This window comes from Thunnus thynnus, chromosome 16 (assembly GCF_963924715.1).
Source record: "Thunnus thynnus chromosome 16, fThuThy2.1, whole genome shotgun sequence".
Classification (NCBI taxonomy): domain Eukaryota; kingdom Metazoa; phylum Chordata; class Actinopteri; order Scombriformes; family Scombridae; genus Thunnus; species Thunnus thynnus.
Genome location: NC_089532.1, coordinates 3,274,518 through 3,295,723, shown reverse-complemented (window position 1 = coordinate 3,295,723; position 21,206 = coordinate 3,274,518). Strand labels below are relative to the sequence as shown.

Genomic DNA, 21,206 nt, shown 5'->3' with positions numbered 1-21,206 from the left:
GTGGTTCCTCCTGTCGAGATGCAGGTTTAGTTCCTGAAAGGCTCGTCGTCGCCGGGGGAAACAGCCTCTTAGAAAAATAAGACAGACCTGTTCATCACCACTGCGGTAATCAACATTCAGGAACCTGGACACTCATCAATATTTCAATATTTCTTCAGAATCTGGCACAAAATAAAACTGCTGTTCAAACACGTTGCCTCAGAAATTACATGTAAATCATCTAAGCTGTGATGTCTCCATAGAAAACTGTTTTCATTACACTGCACTTCATATTCTGTAGAAAAAATATTGATTCAAGTTCATCCCTGAATCTGAATATCTTTATTTTAATCTTAAAAATATATTAATGAGTTTGATCAAGACAGAATATTCTGGAAACGAGTACAAACAAGTTCCTCCCAACACATTTCCTGTAAACTCATCCATCCACACTGTACCTACATTTAATATGATAACAGATAGAAACTCTTGAACCTCTCTCTCTCTCTCTCTCTCTCTCCTCCTTTCTATCTCCTGACGTGAGCTCTGGTGCTGGCACACTTTCTTTCCTTTTCACCACCAGAGTAAAAGGGAGTTGGCAGAGAACGGGACGTCTGTCACGAGGCTGAAGGAAACTTTGAAAAGGGAAACAACTTTTAGAGCGATGCCTGCAACACACACACACACACAGACGAACCCTCTTATCTCACTTTCTCCACACTCTCTCCATCGACCTTCGCTTTAATTCTCCCTCCTTCCACCACCTTATCCTTCACCCTCCATCTTCCCCTGACCTCCTTCCATCCTTCCATCCTCCTCCGTCTGCAGGCTGTGATCAGACAGCACTTTTGCTCAAACACAACAGGGTGCAGCTGTAAGCATCACTTGCTGAGAACGGGAACATTTCTCTGGTTGCTATGCAACACTAAGTTTGACAACAACTTGCAAGCTATGCAATTAGCATCAGTTTACTCGTTATCCAAATGTGGATCCCAAAGGCTCCTTGAGAGATCATCAAGGGTTTCCAGAAAAGAAGCTTTTATTGATAACCTGTAGAAGGACTGTGTGGCTCATTGATCTTAAAGATCCCCTCCAGACATGATTTAAGACAAAAAAAATACACTGCTTTGAATAATAATTTGTGTCTGATATAGTAAAATCCTTGAAATTACATCCATTCCTTCATTCCTCACTGAAAAATCTTCAATCTATGAATATACGTGACTTTTTTTTAAATTTATTTCAAAAGTTTAACACAACCTGGACACAAGAAGTCAACTCTCGGTGACTTCCACATCACACTTAAGTTGTATATTGGACCGTGATTGGCTCCAACCTAGATGTGATGTCATAAATCATGCTCATAATTAGACCTAGCAGCAACTATCACAGCTTGAGGCTGAAGTACCTTAAAGTACCACTGACAGTTGGCTCCAACTGACTCCCATTCAAAAAGCATCATCTTCTCTCTAGAAATACTAAGACAATCATATTTTTTATGAGTCATTCTGGTCTCAATCTCTAAATCCAGACCCTCTAATAAGTGTGCTGGTCATCACTTTGGAAATTATTGCTCCGTTAATAAGATTTGAAGATTTATAGTAGCTTTGATATCTGCTGTGTGGGCGTTGATTGACAGTTGGCTCACCAGCTGCTCTCGGCCTTTCAGAGCTTCTGCTTAAAGAATAAACAGTGTTTTTTTCTGCGACCTGCAGGTCTACTGTGTTTGTAGTTCAGTCTAACAAGACCCCTAACGGGATTCTGTCAAACAACGGTTCACCGCTGCACCGGTCAGAGGTCCCAGTAAACTCTTCTTTCTACCTTCAGCAGATGAATGTGAAAACAAACTCTGCACATACATCATCCTGCACAGTGAAGCTCAAACATCACAGTAAAGCAACAAAAAGCAAAACACACATTTTTTACTCTCCTCAGCTGTACTTATAATATAAAGCTGTAATCAGTCATATTTTCAGTCGAGGTTCCACAAAACAATATATTAAAAGTCTCCATTCACTAAAAAATGTGATGTTTGACCTTCACTGAAGAAGAGTGTGATGAATCGAGAGGCTGTAGGGTAATTGCCACTCATCTACAAACCTTTGAGACCGTTTTTGTAACAAGGTAAGTTTTATAAAATAATATATTTGTGAAGCTTTTGAAAAAATATTTCACATTTAAGAGGGTGTGAATGGTGTTCAGAAGTGGCCACTGATATCTAAGCTGAAGTTAATGTTCCTTTGTTTTGGTTTGTTTAACTCTGATGTTGAGCTCTGACAAGCAGTAAAGTCCTAAACGTGATTCCAAATGTGAGCCTCATAGTTTGGAGGAGACATCTTAGAAATAACCAGAAAACCACTGCAGGCATGTTGGAAAAAAAACAAAACAACATCCTGCCGTGTCATTGTGAGTCTGTCGGTCCCTCCTCGGCTACAGCAGCCCCCCCCCCGGTGACAACCGTCTCACGACTTATTGATTAATGTCCTCGCTGTGATGAAGCAATTCATCAAACATCTAATATGTTTTTTATGAACCTCTGACTGCTGCCCCGTCTGACTCAACCTCATAATGAAGTTAAAGAAGCGGAGAGGCAACGCAAACGGAGAAGCTGCAGAGACGGGCCGAGACACTCGGAGGGTCCACTCTGTCACGCTTTTACTCTGTACAATTTCCTTCCTTCCTTCCTACTGGATCTCTCTTTCTTCTATTAATTTTCTTCCATGATATTTTCCCCTTTTTCTCTCTTCTTTCTTCCATACTGTTTTATTTTCACAATTGATCTTTGCTATTACTCCCACATCATGTAATGCTTACTCTCCTGTCTGTCTGTCTCTCCCAGCATGAACTGCAGTCACTATCTGCTGCACTGGATCTATAGCTGTAACATAATAGATCACTTGCATGCCAACAACTAGTATCACAGATCACATTCTGTTGCTACGATCGGGGGTTGCAGTGACTATTGGTACTGTCATGAATCACTACATCTCTCTCATATATATATATATATATATATATATATATATATATATATATATATATATATATATATATATACCGTATACCATATTTAGCTCAACTGCAGAGGGCACCAGGCCTTTATTGGAAGCAAGCTTATTATTAGAGAGAGGCCTTTATTCCTGATTCCCTCTGTTTGAAGTAGTATATTTGCTCATATTTTAGTACGAAGCCTCCCTGTTTTCTGATCTGCTTCCGTTTGCTCTGTTAAATTTTTGTTACTGCGTTATGCTATTAATAAAATTAAAAGCCCATGCCTTCATTTCCTCACTTTTATTGTGAAATATTACACAAACATTTCATTTTAACCTGTGTGAAGTAACGTGACCGGTCAAGTACAGGAGGGGAAATATTCAAAACAGAGAGAATATTTGCTGACTCGTGGTGAGCTGGTAGGTTTTTTATATAAAATTGCTACTCTTAGGACCAGTTTCCCAGACTAACTCACAGTGATATACATTTCAGTAATCTGCACTGGGCAGTAATGCACTAATAAACGAGGAGAGGAAGAATAAAACTGTTATGTGGAATGAAGCAGGTGGACCCAGATGGAGACAGGATGAACTGAAAAATACTCGTTAATGAAGGTTACGTGCAGGCAAAGCAAAAACTGTACAGGACAGAACAAAACTGAACATCCAACAAAGACTGAACTGAAAACCGAGACTTAAATACAAACAGAACTAATGAGGGAATGAGGGGGGGGACAGGTGACTAGACAAGGACCAGGCAGAGAGTTGATAGGCTGAGAGGAAACACCGGGAGCAGAGCAAGACTAACGAGACTGATGCAGAAAAAACAACCAAAAACACAGAAAAGACAAGGACTACAGAAAGCCAGCAGGCCAAATGCAAACAAAAACACTCTGTGCTACAGAGCTAAACGAGCTGCAAGATAAACTGAGACATCCAAACTCTTAAAAATCCAAAACACAGATCTCTTCCATAACCCAAAAACTGATTCACCACTTGGAGTGTGAACTGCATGAAAAGCTCAGAGGAACCAGCCTGAAACACATTCAAACTAACTCATTCTGAATCACATGAAGGCAAAAGTATTTCAGATTTCACATCAGTTCTGTACGCTCCTCCAATCAAGCTCATGTATGATGAACAAGGAAGTAAAATGTCACGATTCCTGCCTCGGTCCCATGTCTCCCTACCTGTTGCCACCTCCCCAGTGGCTCTATCTCTCCCTCTCTCTACCTGTGTGTGTGATTGTGTGATTGGAGACAGGTGTCAGAGCAGAGCCCCATCAGCTGCATATCATTACATCATCAAGACCTCTACTCATACTCAGCCCTGCCAGATCCACATTGCCATGGACTCTTTCATTCTAGCCGATCCTACTCTGAACCTGAACCAGTTCCTGTCTCCTGTCCTCGGGTGCATCCCAGGTCCGTTAAATTACGTCCACGTTTCCCTCACTTGCGTCTTTCCCTTGCGTCTTAGTCCCTCCCACAGTGGATGCAAGGAGAGAGGAAACGAGGAAATTTGTTTTTTACGAGACATGAGACATCCTGTCCTCTGAAGCGTCACGTCCGTTATTACGGATAAAATTAAAGTCAGGAAGAGTCTGTCTGGAGGAAATAACAAGATCATGAAAAGACAAATCTTTCTAATAAAGTTGTTTATGCTTCTTTTGTTGATCAGACCGACAATTGACAGATTTTTAACTATAAAACAAATAAAGCTAATGAAACTTGGGAATGATACACTTAAATTTAATCTGTAATCTGTCTTCACTTCGGTAGCAGTGATGTATCAGATCAGTCAGATCAGCTGCAGCGTCCAATCAATAACTGATATCCAATAAGGGGGCGTGTCGGCCGGTAAAAGACTTCTGTGAAGGCTGCTCTCGTGTTTCCTCGCTCCTCGGAGCAGAATAAGAGACTTGGGACGCCTGTCAAAATGGCGCATTAGGAACAACTTCCGGTTCAGGCGAGGAGCGAGGAGACAATAAATAATAGACTTGAGACGTACCCCTTGTCTCCTGTCCCGCGTCTCGTCAGTCCTGGACCCTTGTTCCACTCTGCTTTCCCCTCCTTACCTTGCCCCAGCTTGCATCAGCCCCAGTTACCCAACTACCTGCCCTAGCCCCAAGTTCCCAAGCTTCCCAAGTCCTGCGTTCCCTTTTTCCCTGAAAATAAATACCTTGTTCCTACTACATCCCCGTCTCCTCACCTGTGTCTGCACTTGGGTTCACCTGCTCCGCTCCACCAACCACAGTTCCCTTGACATTATCTTGTTAGCCTCTTATTCTTCTTCTCTGGTTCCCTCGTTCTCCTCCTCATGACTACAACAGGACGAGGCTGCAGCAGTATGTCCGGCGCCGGATAACAGTCTGTTTGTGTTTAACACTTGAAAGTCAGAATCGACGTCATCGGGCCGCTGCTCTTGATCATTACGAATGAAGTGACTCAGCTTTCGAGCGTGTCCACCCTTCTGCTTTCTGTGTTTACATTTTTAATCAAGCAAAAAAAAAAACAACAGAAGTCCTAATTATGTCACTGTCGTCATGCGAGAACCGTCTACCTCCAGTTGAGTGGTTCTCACTTCAGTTGAAGGATTGTGTTTGTCTCTGTAGGTTTGTGAAAGTGCTTCATATCTCAGTGGAAAAGCTTGAAAATGCGTCACCATCAACCAAAAAAACAACACATGTTCTCTTACTTTCTAAAAATATGACGACTGAGAGATCAAACGTCTTCAACACGTTCGACTGTCAGCTGCTCAAGCTTCTCTCAAAACCGCTGGATGTTATTTTTGTAAAATCTAAAGTCATTTATTTGAGTTTTTAGTTGTTTCATTCATCTTTCTGTTTTTACTTTTGACATGAGTTGTCAGGTCTTTTTTCAATTTATTTATTCCAAATATGAATCTAAGAGTTATAAATCTGCACAATTTAGCGGAATGTTTTTTTGCTTTTAATGTGATAGAAAATATTCATTTAAGATAACAAAGATTGTTTTTGAGCAAAAATAAGCACACATACAACACATTAAAACGACCTAAAATGACCTCAAGCAGGCTGAAAGAAATATTTAGTAGATTTTAGTAGAACCGTTGAATTTGAGATTTTCATCACAAACATTTCAAAACAATGTGGTTCAATGTGGAGCAAAAATGAATTAGCGAAAACATTATTAAGCATTAATCATCTCCCAACAATTAACACTTCAACACATAAACAAACAAATATATATATAAATAACTGGTAAGACTCTTGACCTCAACTTCACCAAGGCAAAAAACATGACACTCAAACATAAAACTTACAAGCAACATCTCTATTGGTTCACAATCTGTGGGCCTGTTGATCAGTTACCGTATTGGCCCAAATATAAGACGGTATTTTATTCTGAAAATCACATTTAAAAAAAGCGGCTGTTGAGTTATATTTAACTCAGCAAGATGCTGAAAAATTGATCCATGCTTTTATTTCAAGTAGGTTGGACTATTGCGATGCACTTTTTACGGGTCTTCCTGAGCGTGAAGTTGGTTATTTAACAACAAAGACAACAACTCCCATGATCCCTTGCTACTTCACACCGTCATCATACTCCATCTTTTGTTATTGTTTTGATTGAATTACATATTAGTGCATTACATTAAACGCATCTCTCATCTTTCTTGTTTGCCTCCTTTTATTCTACACATGTAGTCCTGTTTAATGAAGTATTGTTATTATTTTTTTTCTTTTATCATATTTTTTTATCTTTTCAATATGAAGCACTTTCAGCTGCATTTTGTATGAAAGGTGCTATACAAATAAAGTTTATTATTATTATTATTATATCTGAGGACAATTACGTGTTCACAAGATCAGAGATTCTTTTTGAACAGCTCCTACAGGGAGTGTTGCATTATGGGTTGTTTGTAGCCTTAATGTTGCTAAGCTAGTGCATCTCCAAGTCTGTTTATAGTGAGTAAAAGTGTTTGGTTCAGTTTAACCTGCAGGAGTTTCTGAAGGCTCATGTAACGTGTTTTTCTGCACAAGTGAAAATGAGTCCAAAGACAACAACGTCTTTACTGCAGAAACACGGCGAGGACTGAATCATCTGTCAAGCAGCCAAGAACTTCTCCTGTCATAGATGATGAGGAGCTCAAAAAGGCAAAAAGACAGAATGTAAAATGCTAAATGCCAGAGAAAATAATTCCAATGCTTCCGACAGCCTGACAGGAGAGAGTGTGAGTATGTGACTGATAGACAAGCGAAACAAATGTGAGATTTACGTTCTGCTTTAATGGTTTTATTTAGCTTTAATGAGAGAAAAGGCTTCAAGATGAGGACTTTCTTCTGCTTGGATTAATAATACCTGATAGTAAACTTTTCCAACAGGAGTGTGAAAGTGTGTTGCATCTTCAAAAAGTGTTTTTTCCAATAAAATACAGTAATTAATCCCTTCAGAAGTTAAACACACAGAGACACTTGAAGGCACTGAAACACTTTCTGCTTTCAATATACTCATCTATTAAATAACACGACCACACACCTAGGATGGCGATGACCTCATCGTCCTGGATGACCTCCAGTGACCCCGAGACCACGAAACACAGGGTGTCCACGCTCTCCCCGGCGTGGAAGATCAGGTCTCCGGGGGCGCAGTGGATGGTCTGAAACTCCACCGCCAGCGAGCGCAGGCAGCCGTCACTGGCCAACCTGAACGCCGGATGTTCATTGAACACCTGAAGAAGAAAGCAGGAAGACGGACCTTTTTATTATCTGTTAAGTTATAATTTCATCACATGATCACTGGTAGAACTGGTTAGAGTTCTTGAGCATTGAGCAGCTTTCAGATTTTACACAACAAATCTTAAATTATTTATATTAATTTAACACTATTTGTCACTGAACTTTAAAGATTATGTTATGGTTCTGTCCCAGTCCAGCTCTACGTCCCTCCACCAGTCCACCAGATGCCTGTTTAAGACTGGGACTGAGTGGGAAGAAGGACAGATAAGAGAGGTTGCAGATGATATTTAAAGACCACTTGAGATACTGCGACTTGCTACATCGACTCTCATAGAAACTAAGTGTAAAAGTGAACTGAAACTCTGATCAACAATTGTCTTTCTTCATGTTGTTACGTGCAGCCTTAATATCCAGAGGCGTGGCTACATCACCATGGTAACTTATGCTGCAAACTCAACCTGGTCCGGAGCAGGTTATGATCCGAGTTTCAGCTTAAATCGGCAATAAAAAAGCATTGTCCTTTCACTGACTACCTGATTTACTGCCAACACTGCTATTACTGCAGCTATTAGAACACCGATTAGAAAATTGATTAGTCTTTTATCATTATATCTTACCATTGATTTGATATGTCATGTTGTAAATTTGTAATGGTGCAATAGGATGGGATTTTGTAACAATATATCAAACTGTATTTTTTTTAAAAACTAATTAAAAAAATGAAGAAATACTTTGAGCAAAAAAATAAATAAAATTGACTAGTCTATTGGTATTTATCATGGATAATATTCAATCTATAATATTAATTTCACTTTGATTTGGCCAAAACCTAAAGTGATTTCCACTTATCCTTCATAATGGGACAGAGTCAGACCTGAATGCACTTCTTGAGTATAATATCTACTCTGCTCTGGATGTGGGAGGTATTGAGTGGTAAAATAAATATGTTAACTAATTGATAATGTATTTATATTCTTCATAGCTCTCCGTTATAATGACCTGGTCTTCCTGATTGAAGTTAGCGGCATGCGATCGGTCCATTTTGTGCGGAAAAAGAGTCAAATGACGTGCCAAACGCCCCCTTTCATGGGAACACGCACAGAGCCTGAGTTAACAAAGACATTTCATATCCACCGTCCTGATACCACTTATCTCTGATTGGGAGTTTAGGGTTTGTGGAGCCAGCTCACACAAAGAAAGCCTGCATATGTTGAACTTGTTCCACTTGTCTTTATGGTAAAAGTTCCTTGGTTTGCAGTGTAATGCTGAAGTTTATTTGCTGTGTCTGCTCAGAATGACTTGTGCACTTTAAGTTAAATTCATGTCATTTGTCTGATTTATGATGGTTTTTATATTATGAGGATGGTGGATGATTATATTGTAGACTCTAATTTAACTCATGGATGAGGTTCTGTTTTTGATTTGTCCTCAGCCCAAAGCAGCTGCTGCCTTTTGTGGGTTTTTTTTCTTGTTTTCCCCGCCGTGCTCCTCCCTCCACACCTACCCTGCATTCAGTCTCGTTAGCCCCGCCCTCCTCCCCTGCGTCTTCCCCAGCCAATCACCTCCCAGCCTGCACACCTTGTGTCTCGCCACCTGTTCCTTGTTGCTCTGTTAGTTCAGTTTGTATTTAAGTCCTGCTTTTCAGTTCCATTTGTCTGATCCTTTGATCCGTTTCAGGTTTGTTCTGCTCTGCTTAAGTTATTCTTCAGCCTTGTTCTGCCTGCAGCCTCGTCGGTTGGGTCGACCTGCTCTGTTGCACCTAACAGATTAACTATAAACACACAAAACACCTCTGAATGATAAAACCAACACTGACGCCCTTGCTCCAGTGGTAACTTCTTTCTTTGTTTTTTTGAGTCTGTACACAAGATGATTTTAGTTCTCGTGTCCTGTCGTTCTGAATAAAAATCTCACTACTATAAACCTCTATGAGTTGCAAAACCTTCTGTATGTAGTCCTACACGACACTTTACACTAGATTGTACTTGTCTTTTTCTATTAAATGTGTAAAACTTATCTGGATTTCTCCATCTTGTTTGCTGATATTCATTCATGTGAAAAACAGTGATTTAATCCATCACAGCAACAGTGAAGCTCTCATTTAGTTTGTTCCTTATTTCACTGAGATGTTTTCATATCAGTGCTTCCTGTCAATCAGTCTCCATCAGGCAATAATCCCTCGAAACCAAGTCGCATTACAAACTTCACTGTCACACCTGTGTCTTTTCATTTAGGTTCATTGTTTAGCCGAGACAGCAGTTTGCACTTTACCAACAGATCCCAAATCAGAGGGCAAGGTGACTGTTTGATGTTTGAGGACTATGAAACCCAGAAATCCTTTAATGTCAAATGGCTTAAAAAAAAAAAAAAAGGGCAAAGGACTGTTTATGAGTCCAGTTTTCTCTGGATCGAGCGGCTGTTTCTGCAAAACTGTTCTGTATTTGATGCTTTCAGTCATTAAGTCCTGCATTTTTAATCAGTCGCCACACTGACACCAGAACCTCATTTAGAGAAGAAGAGAAAATCTGCAATATTTAAATATTAGTAGTGGGAGCGAGACTTTAAGTTTTTAATGAATTTTGCTTATTAACTTAAAAAACTTAAAAAAAAAAATCTCATTTAATTTATTCTAAACTTAACTTGCTTAAAAAACTGGGTTTAGTAGCACCATTTATTGTGTGTTTTAATTATTTTGAGGAACTGTGGTGCTTAATGAAGACTGCATTTGCATTTTCTCCTCATTTTTCTTATAACTTTCTATAACTACAAGCGTTTTTAGAGCTGTTCTCACCGTCAAAGAGCCTCATTAACTGTAATGTGTGTTGAGTAGTTTCTTATTGCAAAAGGAAACTGCAATGTAAGGACAAAAAATTGGGTGAAATCAGTTTAAATCAATCTCCCTCTTTTTTTAAAAAAAAAAGTACTTATTTCTGGTAAACATTTTCAAAAAAGAAACCAAAGAGCCTTTAATCTTCCTCAGAACACCTTAAGGCCCATCTGTCTGTACTGAGTCAATGTATATGAGATTTATGAATCCCTATTGTAAGTTTTATTATGTATTGTGCAAAGCCTTGGTCGCACTTTATTTTACGATACACTAATAAGCTGTCCTTTGTATCAAATTAGACAAACACTAGAAATAATATGTTCTTTATTAGACAGTAAAAAAACACAGTTATACCCTAATTAGACACAATACACCTACATTATGCTGTAATTAGAAACCGCACATGCCGTTCATATTAACAATTCATGTTAGGGAGACACAAACACCTGCTCGCAACACGGCCAAGAGGACAGAAAAGGCTGTTGGGTAAGTTTGCTTTTATGTCAGTGTGTATGTTCTAAAACGCTCATGTTGATGAAGACTTCAGTGATTTAGAGCCTCTGTTTTCCTCACAAATGAAGACTTGTGCTGTGTCTCAAATCACATACTTCTGTATTTACACTTAACATTTTGATTGCATAAGTGCGTTCACACTGAGAGGTATGGAAAAATGCAGTGCACTGTGAGTAACCGGATGGTGCACTCAAAACGGTCAAAAAGTTGAGTGTGGAATTATGGACGCTTCTCGCCCTCAATGGTCGCCATCTTGGCTACGTAGCGGAAGGGGAGGGACCACTTTTCAAACAGGAAATGGCGGTCAAGGACGTTGTAACTATGGTGAACATCGGCACATTATACAAATGTAAAGCTGTGTCTCAAATCACATACCTCTGTTAGGGTACATTTTCATGTAGTACACTGTGTACGCTATATACTTACTGGCGCAGTGCGCGGATTTTGACAGGGTAGTGTCGTCTCAAATCAAACACAGCCGTTGTGCACTTACCGGAAATGACGATCGAAAAATTAGCATTAGCTAGCATTAGCATTCGCGTTATCGTTCGCGCTGCCAAATCAGAGATGTGGAGATGTTCACCGCAGTTACAACGTACTCGGCCACCATTTCCAGTTTGTAAAAAGGTCCCTCCCCTTCCGCTACGTAGCCAAGATGGAGACCATTGAGGGCGAGAAGTGTCCATAGTTCCACACTCAACTTTTTGACCGTTTTGAGTGCACCATCCGGGTACTCGCAGTGCACTGCATTTTTCCATACTTCTCAGTGTGAACGCACTTATGCGCTCAAAATGTTGTAAGTGTAAGTACAGAGGTATGCGATTTGAGACACAGCATAAGTTATACATGTGTTTTTTAGCACTAAGCACCACTATACTGTTGTCAGATATAAGCCATCAGTCTGTTTTTTTGGGTTAATTTAGCAGTCTGTAATGATTTGGTAGCACGAATGCTAACGCTAGCTAATGCTAATTTCCGATCGTCATTTCCGGTAAGTGCACAACGGCCGTGTTTGATTTGAGACAGCACTACCCTGTAGAAATTCGCGCACTATGCCAGTAAGTACATAGTGTACACAGTGTACTACATGAAAGTGTACTAACACAAGTATGTGATTTGAGACACAGCTGAGGACTGTCAGCAGCTCCTGGAGTTAGCATTAGTGTTAGCCTTAGCGTGGAAACTGGAGCAAAGTGTATCAGATTGAATTAAAAGAGTTTAAATTGTTAGATTATCTACAAGAAGCTGTACTTTTATAATCATCCTTTTCTGTGTTGTTTATCCAAATAAAATACTGTTGCTCGTCAAGATTAACTCAGTGTGTTTCTGTAAAAATGATGCATATCTTGCATTGAATAAGATACTTCATGTGTTTGCTGTGTGTTTGGTTATATACCATTTATTGTCAGGTTTATCTTGAAAGTGACACGTTGTTACGATGTATAACAGACGTCTTGGTCAGACGGACGTTGGGTGGACCGTTTTAGCATCTATAGTAGATATTAGGGATGTGCAGAGAGCCCAGTATTTGTATTTGTATCTGTATTTGTTGAGGCAGCAAAATGATTTGTATTCGAAAGAAAGTGGAAAGAGGCTTAAAAATCCTGTTTTTGTTTTTATTACACTTTTAATTTTGGAAAATTTAAGTGTTACAATAAGTGTTCATAATAAACTACCGTACGAAGGAGGTCCCCACATCGGGTCTCAAACTGGAGTCTCCCAGATCATAGACAACTGCACTGATTACTGAGCTAAAACTTTACTCATTGCCGCTCTGCAGACAGACCTCTGCCTATTTATACACCCATAACACGGATGGCACAGCGTGCAACGTGTAGGGAGGAACTTCAAAGGCAATTATTGCTTTGCACTTTTCATTTATTGCCTATTTTTTAAAACCTAACTTTGTGGAAAGGAGAAGGTGAACAACAGGTTATGGAAAATCCCTTGGAGCACTACGCATGTGTCATTAGCTCAGCTTTATCTCTGGGGAACACCCCCAACAAATAATTTTTAAAATATTTGTATGAAACAAATATTCATAGAAAACCCACTATTTGTGCTTTGGTGAATAATGTATTTGTATTCAGGCACACCCCTAGTAGATATGTGATTTCACTTTGGTTTACAGTACAGTTCTGTTGTTATGTGTCGCAAATTACCCTCAAAGAAAGTCTAATAAGAGTCTAACAGTGTCCCGACAGCTTTCATACTGGGGTTAACAGTGACATAGCATTAAATGGTTTGATGTGTAAGTAGCCTGCAGCATTTGTAAAGGTGTCAGTATGTCTTCACTTTAGTTTACGGTACAGTTCTGTTGTTATGTGTCGCAAATTACCCTCTAAGAAAGTCTAGTAAATAAAGATGCATTATCCTGGAAGCTTCTATAGCCTGATGTTACTGGGGTCGGATAGTAGATACATGGCATTAAACAGTCTGATGTCTTATCTGGTATGGGGGCAGAGCCTTGAGGAAACATTGTGCTAGACTCTACCTACACACTCTGCAGGACTCTGGAGAACATCCAGGCGATGATGGATGTGTGATGTAGTGACCAGATGTGACCCGATGTTGTTTAACTTTAGTTTCCGGTAAAGTTTTCTTCTAATAAGCAACAAACAACCCTGTAAGAAAGTGAAACTATAAAGGCCAAATATTGTTCTCTGAGCTCTGTTTTTTCTTCTGACTATATAACCGACATAATACGGCACTGAATTCATCTAATTACAGCTTGTCTTATCTAATTAAGTCATCATAGGCCTATGTTGGTAGCATTAAACGTGGTGTCTAATTACAGAATAATTTGGTAGCGAGGGTAGAATAGTGTCTAACTGTAGCGTATTTTAGATCTGATATGGAACTGTGTTTGATTTCTAATTAGACTATGATCTTATAAAATGGTGTCTGATAGTGTATGATCTCCTATTTGGTTTCTAATTAGAGTATAATTTGGTATAATAGCGTCTAAGTAGGCTTATATTTTGGGTCTATTATGCAGTTTCTAATTACAGCATAATTTAGGTGTATAGTGTCTAATTAGGGTGTTACTGTGTTTGTTTACCACCTACTAATGAACATATTATTTCTAGTTTTTGTCTTTACGTCATCTTATTCTACCGTAAAATAAAGCGAGACTATACCTTTTATCAACATTTCCATCTCATTAATACACATTCATGTAGAATAACTGCACTTGATAAATGAAAAGCTTGTAATTCAAACTGAAATACTTCTTGCAGTGCACAGGGTTACTTTAAACAGAGACGTTTAAGGCTCTGAATGACAAAAAACTAATTTTAGCAACTTCTGAGTATTTGTCATTGGACCTGGTTGTTAAACAGAACAGTTACACAATCGAAGGTGTCCTTCGTTCAATGCCAGTACACGGACTGAGCCTGCCAAAGTTTTGGGACCAGTATCAGCCGTGTCAAGTGATGCCCAGAAGCTTCCAACACCTAACCTCCATTTAGTTATGTAACAAATACACCCAACGACTGAGTATATTCAGCAGTGAGTGAGTAAATGTCCTACTCCAGAAATCTATAATCGGTTTGTTTGAAGATGTTTCAATATGAGTTTGTGGCCAATTTACTGCAGGAGAATTATAATTATCATCGCAATCAGGTCAGACGTTTGCTTTTTATCTTTATACAGCAAGGACATTCTCATTTAGATGGTTTTATTCCAACTCTGTCTCCTAGAAATAACATTCATATACTACAAAACTGTTTTCACAGTTATGCTGCTTTGAAAAAAATAATGGCTGCCTGGATTTTATTCACAGGTAATCTTTTTTTTTTTGAATGAACTGAGAGCTCAATTACTGCAAACAATGAGCTTTTCCTAACCTTAACCACATGCTGCAAACATATAATGCTGTTGTCAGTATGAGTTGATATTGTACTGTAAGACTGGATATTTGTGCAAATAAAGAAGAAATATGTTGTCATTGTGGTATATAAAAATAATTTCTAAGAGACAGGGTCGTTTATTCATGGGTTTAGTGTTATGTAGGTACCGTAAATTCTCAAACAGTGGACAAGACCTTTATTTATATCAGTGGCAGAAAGAATCTTCTGTTCTACAGTTAATACAAACTGTATAATCTTCATCTCCACAGCATTTATTCCATCAGTAGAGCAAGAATCATGTGTTTCACTTTGTCTTTTCCCTGAACGCCACCACAAATGAAACTCAACACTTCCTACAGGATGTTCACATGTGTGAAAAGTGTTGCAGCCTTCCCTTTTATAGATCATCTGTTAATGTGAAAAAATCATCAGGAAATTGGTGAGTTTTGTTGACAGAAGCTTAACAAAGAAATCTGAACTAATTAGAGTATTAAAATTATAATATTTCTGTAAAAAAGAGTAACTGAGAGCAGCAGAGTGGTGAGTAAAACTCAACTCTGTTGTTGTATTGATGGAATTACTGCTGTGGAAATAGAAATTATACTTATTTTACCATGTGATCTGTTAGTGTTTTACTTTTAACCAGCCTTTATGTGTTCATGCTGGCCACGCACCCGGCTTGGCAATTATTAGAATACTGGTTTTGATATAAGAACTTACGGTAAAGTGCAGGTGCTTGTAATTATGTCTTAAAGAAATGATGAAAATTATAGTTTTGGCTCAAGGATGAGTAATTAAGAATTTTAATACAGTCTCAGTATGTTTTCATTTCTGCTTTGTTAAACACCAGATGTGTAGGATTTTAAAACTTCCTTCACTTGTATCAAAACAGACACAGTTGTAACGCGATACTGAGCTGAACGAACGACTTCTATATACTATAAAGTAAAACACACAGGTACATACCTTCCTGTTGAGGTGGACGCAGATGTCGGCCCGCATGTCTTTGGGACAGATGGATAATACCTGGAGGAAGAGAGAGGAGTTCATACTGGAGTTTGCAGAAATTCCTCCGTTTGGCAAAAACTGATGAGAGAAGAGCATAACTCTATAGCCACCAGGGGTCGCTATAGACCTAAAACCGCCAATGGGTAATATTTAGTCGTTTGCCTGGCTACTGCATTTCTAATGCTAAATATTGTGCTCTGTCATTGTATTAAGACATTGTCTTCACAAAGGAACATCTACAGTCACAAAATGGGTTTGTTTAATCATCAGCTGTGTTTTGGTCCTGTTGTTTTATAATCTATAAAGTATCTTTAAGAGCACTAATCACTCTGCATGGCCGTCAGTATAAATCAGTCTAAAATGACACTGAAAATGGGTATAAGAAGGACATATCTGCATATTTGGATGATGTTATATTATTATAAAACTACATTCATCACACAGTGATATAACTCATGTTATTTAAATGACATAAGTAGCCTAAAATACCCCAAATGGACAATAATAATGAGAAAATCAACATGATAAAGTCAAGCACACAATGTCACCTGATCAATTATTAATTTAGGCATTTCAACAATGTGTTAAGAAGAGAACATCACCAAGAAACTTGAGATAACCATTAAAGCTTTTTTATTTATGACATTAAATAACATTTTTTATTTATAACAATAAAACACAGATATATATATATATTTCACTTTTGGTGTCCCGTTCATGGAAACACAGTAAGGCAACAAATTACAAAAAACACAAAATGAATGAATAATCAATTAACTAAAAGTAAGTTTCACACACAGTGAACATCTGTGAGTTTGTTAAATCATCTTCATTTGAACACGTGATTCTACGTTTCCCTCAAACAGACGTTCAGCATCTTGACTGTGTTTTCTACAGACGGTTTTCCTGCACTTCAGACACTTGGCGAAGGTTTTATTGCAGGTCATTCTTCTCTGCTGTTTTTATAATCTAATTATGACTTGACGTAGTTGTCGGATCACTCACACTCCTACACTACTAATGCCGTTGCCTAGCAACTCTGAATGTTTAAACATGAACCGTGCAGAAATAAATGCATTTCATATATGGGTAAACTTCACCCGGAGGAGGTTATAGGTATAAATGCCTGTGTTTTTAATCTGGAACAATAGAGGTTGCTACACAACATTACTTTAGGAAAAGTCATAGACATGAATATTTTATGAAAACATAATAATGTACAATTGAAATTCTAGTGTTAATTAAATCTGTACTTCCTACTCAGATTTCCCTTCAAGGATTCATCCAGCGAGAAATATTTAAAAGTCTCTGTTTCTTTGCTCTGACTAAAAGGAGGTCAAAGGTCAGCTAAAGCCATGATCCAGGTTCATTATATGGTTCTAAAAAGGTTTTCTGATGGAAGCTGAACATTTCAGAATCAGAAGTTCATAAAATTAGTTGCGGGAAGAATATTGAAAGTCTGAATCTTCTTTTCTTACTTCTAAGATGAACAAAAACAACATCAAGTGGTTGTAAAGTAACAAAAGTCAATAAAAATAAAGTACAATTAAAGATGGCACAGGGGCAGTGCAGTCAGCGCTGCCACTGGGGTCCAGAATATATATAAATGAGATGACGCAAAATTTCGTGATCGGTGCATTCGCTGGTGTCTTTGAAGCTGGTGTTTACTGTTACATGTGGCACATGGGTGCATTACTGCACTCTGCCTGTAGGAGTGTTTTTGTTTCTCTCTCTCTCTCTCCTTCGCTCTTCCTCCTCTCTCCCTTCCTTCCTTTCTTCCTCCTCTCTCTCCCTTCCTTCCTTTATAGGAGTGAAGCACCTGGAGCCAATTATCTATGAGAGAAATCTGAGGAGCAGCGTGGAGACAAACACCTGCCGGCCTGCAGCAGCAACTTCTGGAGAATCTTTCCCCTTTTTTCCTTCGGTTGTTTTCTTCCCAGCATGATTTATGATGAGTGTTGGGTTTTGTTATTTCAGTTTGGTATTTTAGTTTGAGGTGGAGATCACCGGTAGTCCAGTTTTTGTTTTGATTATGTTGAGAGCACATTTCACTTTCGGTAGTTAGGGCGATGAGTTGGCTGGCTCAGTAACTTCTCCATCTTTTCTTTACAGTTTAAGTATGGTGGTTTATTTGTTGAAAAATAAAATGGATGGTTTATGGTTAACCTAGAGGTCTTGACGTCCTTTTCATATGTTTCGGTCTCCAGGTGAGCCTTTGTTTGTTTAGTGAGGCTGTAACATACACACATATACTCCATCAGAGCTGCTCATTGGACGGTCTAATATTCTCTCTCCAGCTCTCTTTTCTTATTCTTGACAAAACTATTTGTCACTTCTGATGATTGATCATTAACAATTTATGAAAAACAGAAATTAGATCCCACTCTCTTCCGTCTGCTGCTCAACGATTGGCCGGACAAAATCCAAAGTACTAAACAGCAAACAGCTGCACAACTTCCAGCTTGACATTGGTCGTATCTAATAATTCAAACAAATAAAACCAATTCATTCTTAATCAAAAGTTTTGCAGCCTTCAACAGTAAATAACCTCCTCAATGATGTTGAGTTTGTGTCTGAATAAACTGAAATTGAATTGTGAGAACTGAATGTGGAAGTTTCAGAGCAAATTCATTCATTTCATTATATAATTCAGTTTCAAGTTTATTAAAATTCAGTTCAAAACTAATAAATTCAATTTCTAGTCTGATTGTTTTTTCAATGCAATTATTCAAGTTAAACAATTCAAATTCAAATATAAATTATTCAAATTCAGTTTCTAGTGACACATACAGTATTTCTGCTCGTCTTTTTCTCTCCACCTTCGGCCAATCAAATCAGCTATAAACACTTTTGATTTCCGACGAGTTCGAATGACCCTTTAATCCTAGTTTGTGAACTATGACATGTGATAATGTCTTGATAGCGCTGATGTCTGATAGAGCAGAGAGCCAGAGAAAGTCCAGAATGGAAGATCACTAATGAAGCTTAGTGTAAATTCAGGCAGGAAGACTCTTAATCATTCATTCACTCTTCTCTCTCAGCTCCTCCCGCTTTCACATCAGCTGTTACTTCTAGTTGGCGAATCAGATTCCTCCACGATCCCTAAACAGCCAATCACGGCCTAGCTTTCAAACTTTAAAACCGTTTCCCTCTCTGTCACGGCCGTCAGCTGTCATTTCAGGCAATAATCGCGTCCACCTCCACCCCATCCACAACACCGGAGCTCGCTCCTCGCCTCTCGCCATCCCAACCTCACGTTCCGGTAAGGCCCCAAGTCTCCACGCCACGCCTCTCCATCACCGCCACCAGTGTCTAGACTCCATATTAGGCCACATCACGATGGAGTCTAATCGCCAAAGACTTTTACATTCATTATCATGCTTGTCCAATAAACACCATTCACTACGTAAAGCTGAGTCTCTCCTGATTGAAATAAGATCTCCTTCCATTCGGCGACGTCTTATCTTCAACAATCTTTCTCTAACAAACTTCTTTTGAACTCCTGAGTGGCTGTTAGATCTGCGATCCATCTGTTAACCATATCGGATGAATATGGCGAGCTCAGTTTCTTCCTGAAGAACACTTCAGCAGAGAGCAGCTGTCAGTGGGGGGGGCGGGGATCAAAAACTTGAACTGAAATGTCTCCAGTTTGTTGTTTTGTATTACTGCAGTTTAGAAACTCCAGCTTATTATCCTGTTGCATTCATTAACTCTCTCCGGAAACGACTGTCTGTCTGCCAAAAAAAAAGCCTAAAAACTGTAATGGCTTTGTCCAGCTCATTACACAAATTCTGAAATACTGCCTAATTAACTGAAGCATTTAGATAAAACAGAGAAAACAAAATAGAGTCCCGTCCTCCACAATCCTGCCTTGTTAAATATGAACAAAACTGACCAAAAGGGGGGACGACTATAAATCTTCTGAAAGCTTCTGCAACATCAAAACACAACACAACAGTCTTCAAAAAATCACCTTCGCTCATTTTAAAGTCAAAGACATCAGTAGCGCCGAGACGCTTTCGGGAGCCTCTGGCCTTTTTTTTTTTTTTTGGGGTGTGTACTCACATAAACAGCTGACTTTGTACCTTGGTAATGGCTCCCAAAGTGACAAAATATATCCACTAATTGGCCCCATATCTGATCAGCGAGGCATTTATACCGAGGGTGGGCATAAGACTCGCCGTATGTGTCTTCAAGAGTGTGTAATTATCCAGACAAAAACCTTGGAAAATGGGATTCACGGGGAGGGAGAGGCTTCCGATCATAAGAGAGAGAAAGACGGTGGGAAAATTAATTAAATGGACAGATTTAGGAGACAAAAGGCAGACAAGTCCTGTTTAAAAAAAAAAAAAAGGACAAAAATAATGAGATTATATAAAATTAATGAATTAAGTCGCCTTTTTGTTGGACGACGACACCTGCTGAAACCACTGGAAATAAAAAATGCATCCGTTGTTCCTCCTGAGATGACAGAAGGAACATGAAAATAAACATTAAGAGTTAGAAATCAAACCGAATTTAAAGCCGCAGTTAAAGCTTTTGATTCGGGGGAGAAAACGCCGTCTTTGCCCAAAATATGAGAGGTGATTAGTGACAGACTTTTAACGTGGCAGATTCATGTTTGATTACAGTAATCGATGTTTACAGCAGTCGACGAGGAAGCTAAAAAGAGAGAAAGAGAAGATGCTGAAGGGAGGAACCAACTCTTTAATGTACGTTTGCTTTCATTAAGGTGATGCATCGCTTCAGATGTGAGGTGTTTATGTGTATTTGGTTTATAATCTAAATTTGTCTGCATATAACTGCACTTTACGAGTGGTTGTTTGAGTGCAGAGGGTCAAAAGTTCACCACTCTGTGGGTGTTTGGGTAAATTAAGTCGTGACAGTAAATGACTGGCTGTGAGGTATTTTGCCAGTTTTTGTGTTTTTTCTCCTTAATTCTGATCTCTGTGCTTCTTCTTCTTGTTTTATTTTTTTGTGTGATGTTTTGTTTAGGTCTCCCTGTCGTCTTGCCTGTGTGACACAGCTGTCATGTTAAATGAATGCAACATTTTTTGTGCAGCTACTGGAGCTAAAACCGTCTCCATTCAGAATTTCATATGTGTGACTTGATGTATTGTGATTGGTGTGAATGGCAAAAAGCTGTGTGGCGTCTGGGTTTTTCTGTTGAAGCCTGGATATTGAGTTCATCACTGCAGTCATAAAACATCGTTTAAAGGGGACATATTGTGCTTTTTTGTGATTTTCTGTCATTTATAAACTGTTATAATGACAGATGTCTGTGTTAAAGATTGTCAAAATTCCAAAATTTGAGGTAA

At 38.8% G+C, this 21,206-nt stretch overlaps 1 protein-coding gene across 1 annotated transcript in view; it reads right to left on the bottom strand.

Annotated features, from left to right (window-relative positions):
• kcnh5b (potassium voltage-gated channel, subfamily H (eag-related), member 5b) overlaps positions 1-21,206 on the bottom strand; it is a 190,740-nt gene that overhangs the window by 64,219 nt on the left and 105,315 nt on the right. The window contains exons 10-11 of the mRNA XM_067613790.1: positions 15,847-15,906; positions 7,490-7,682 (exon numbers count right to left, since the gene is read on the bottom strand). Of these exons, the coding sequence (XP_067469891.1) occupies positions 7,490-7,682; positions 15,847-15,906 (253 nt within the window). The remainder of the gene's footprint in view (positions 1-7,489; positions 7,683-15,846; positions 15,907-21,206) is intronic.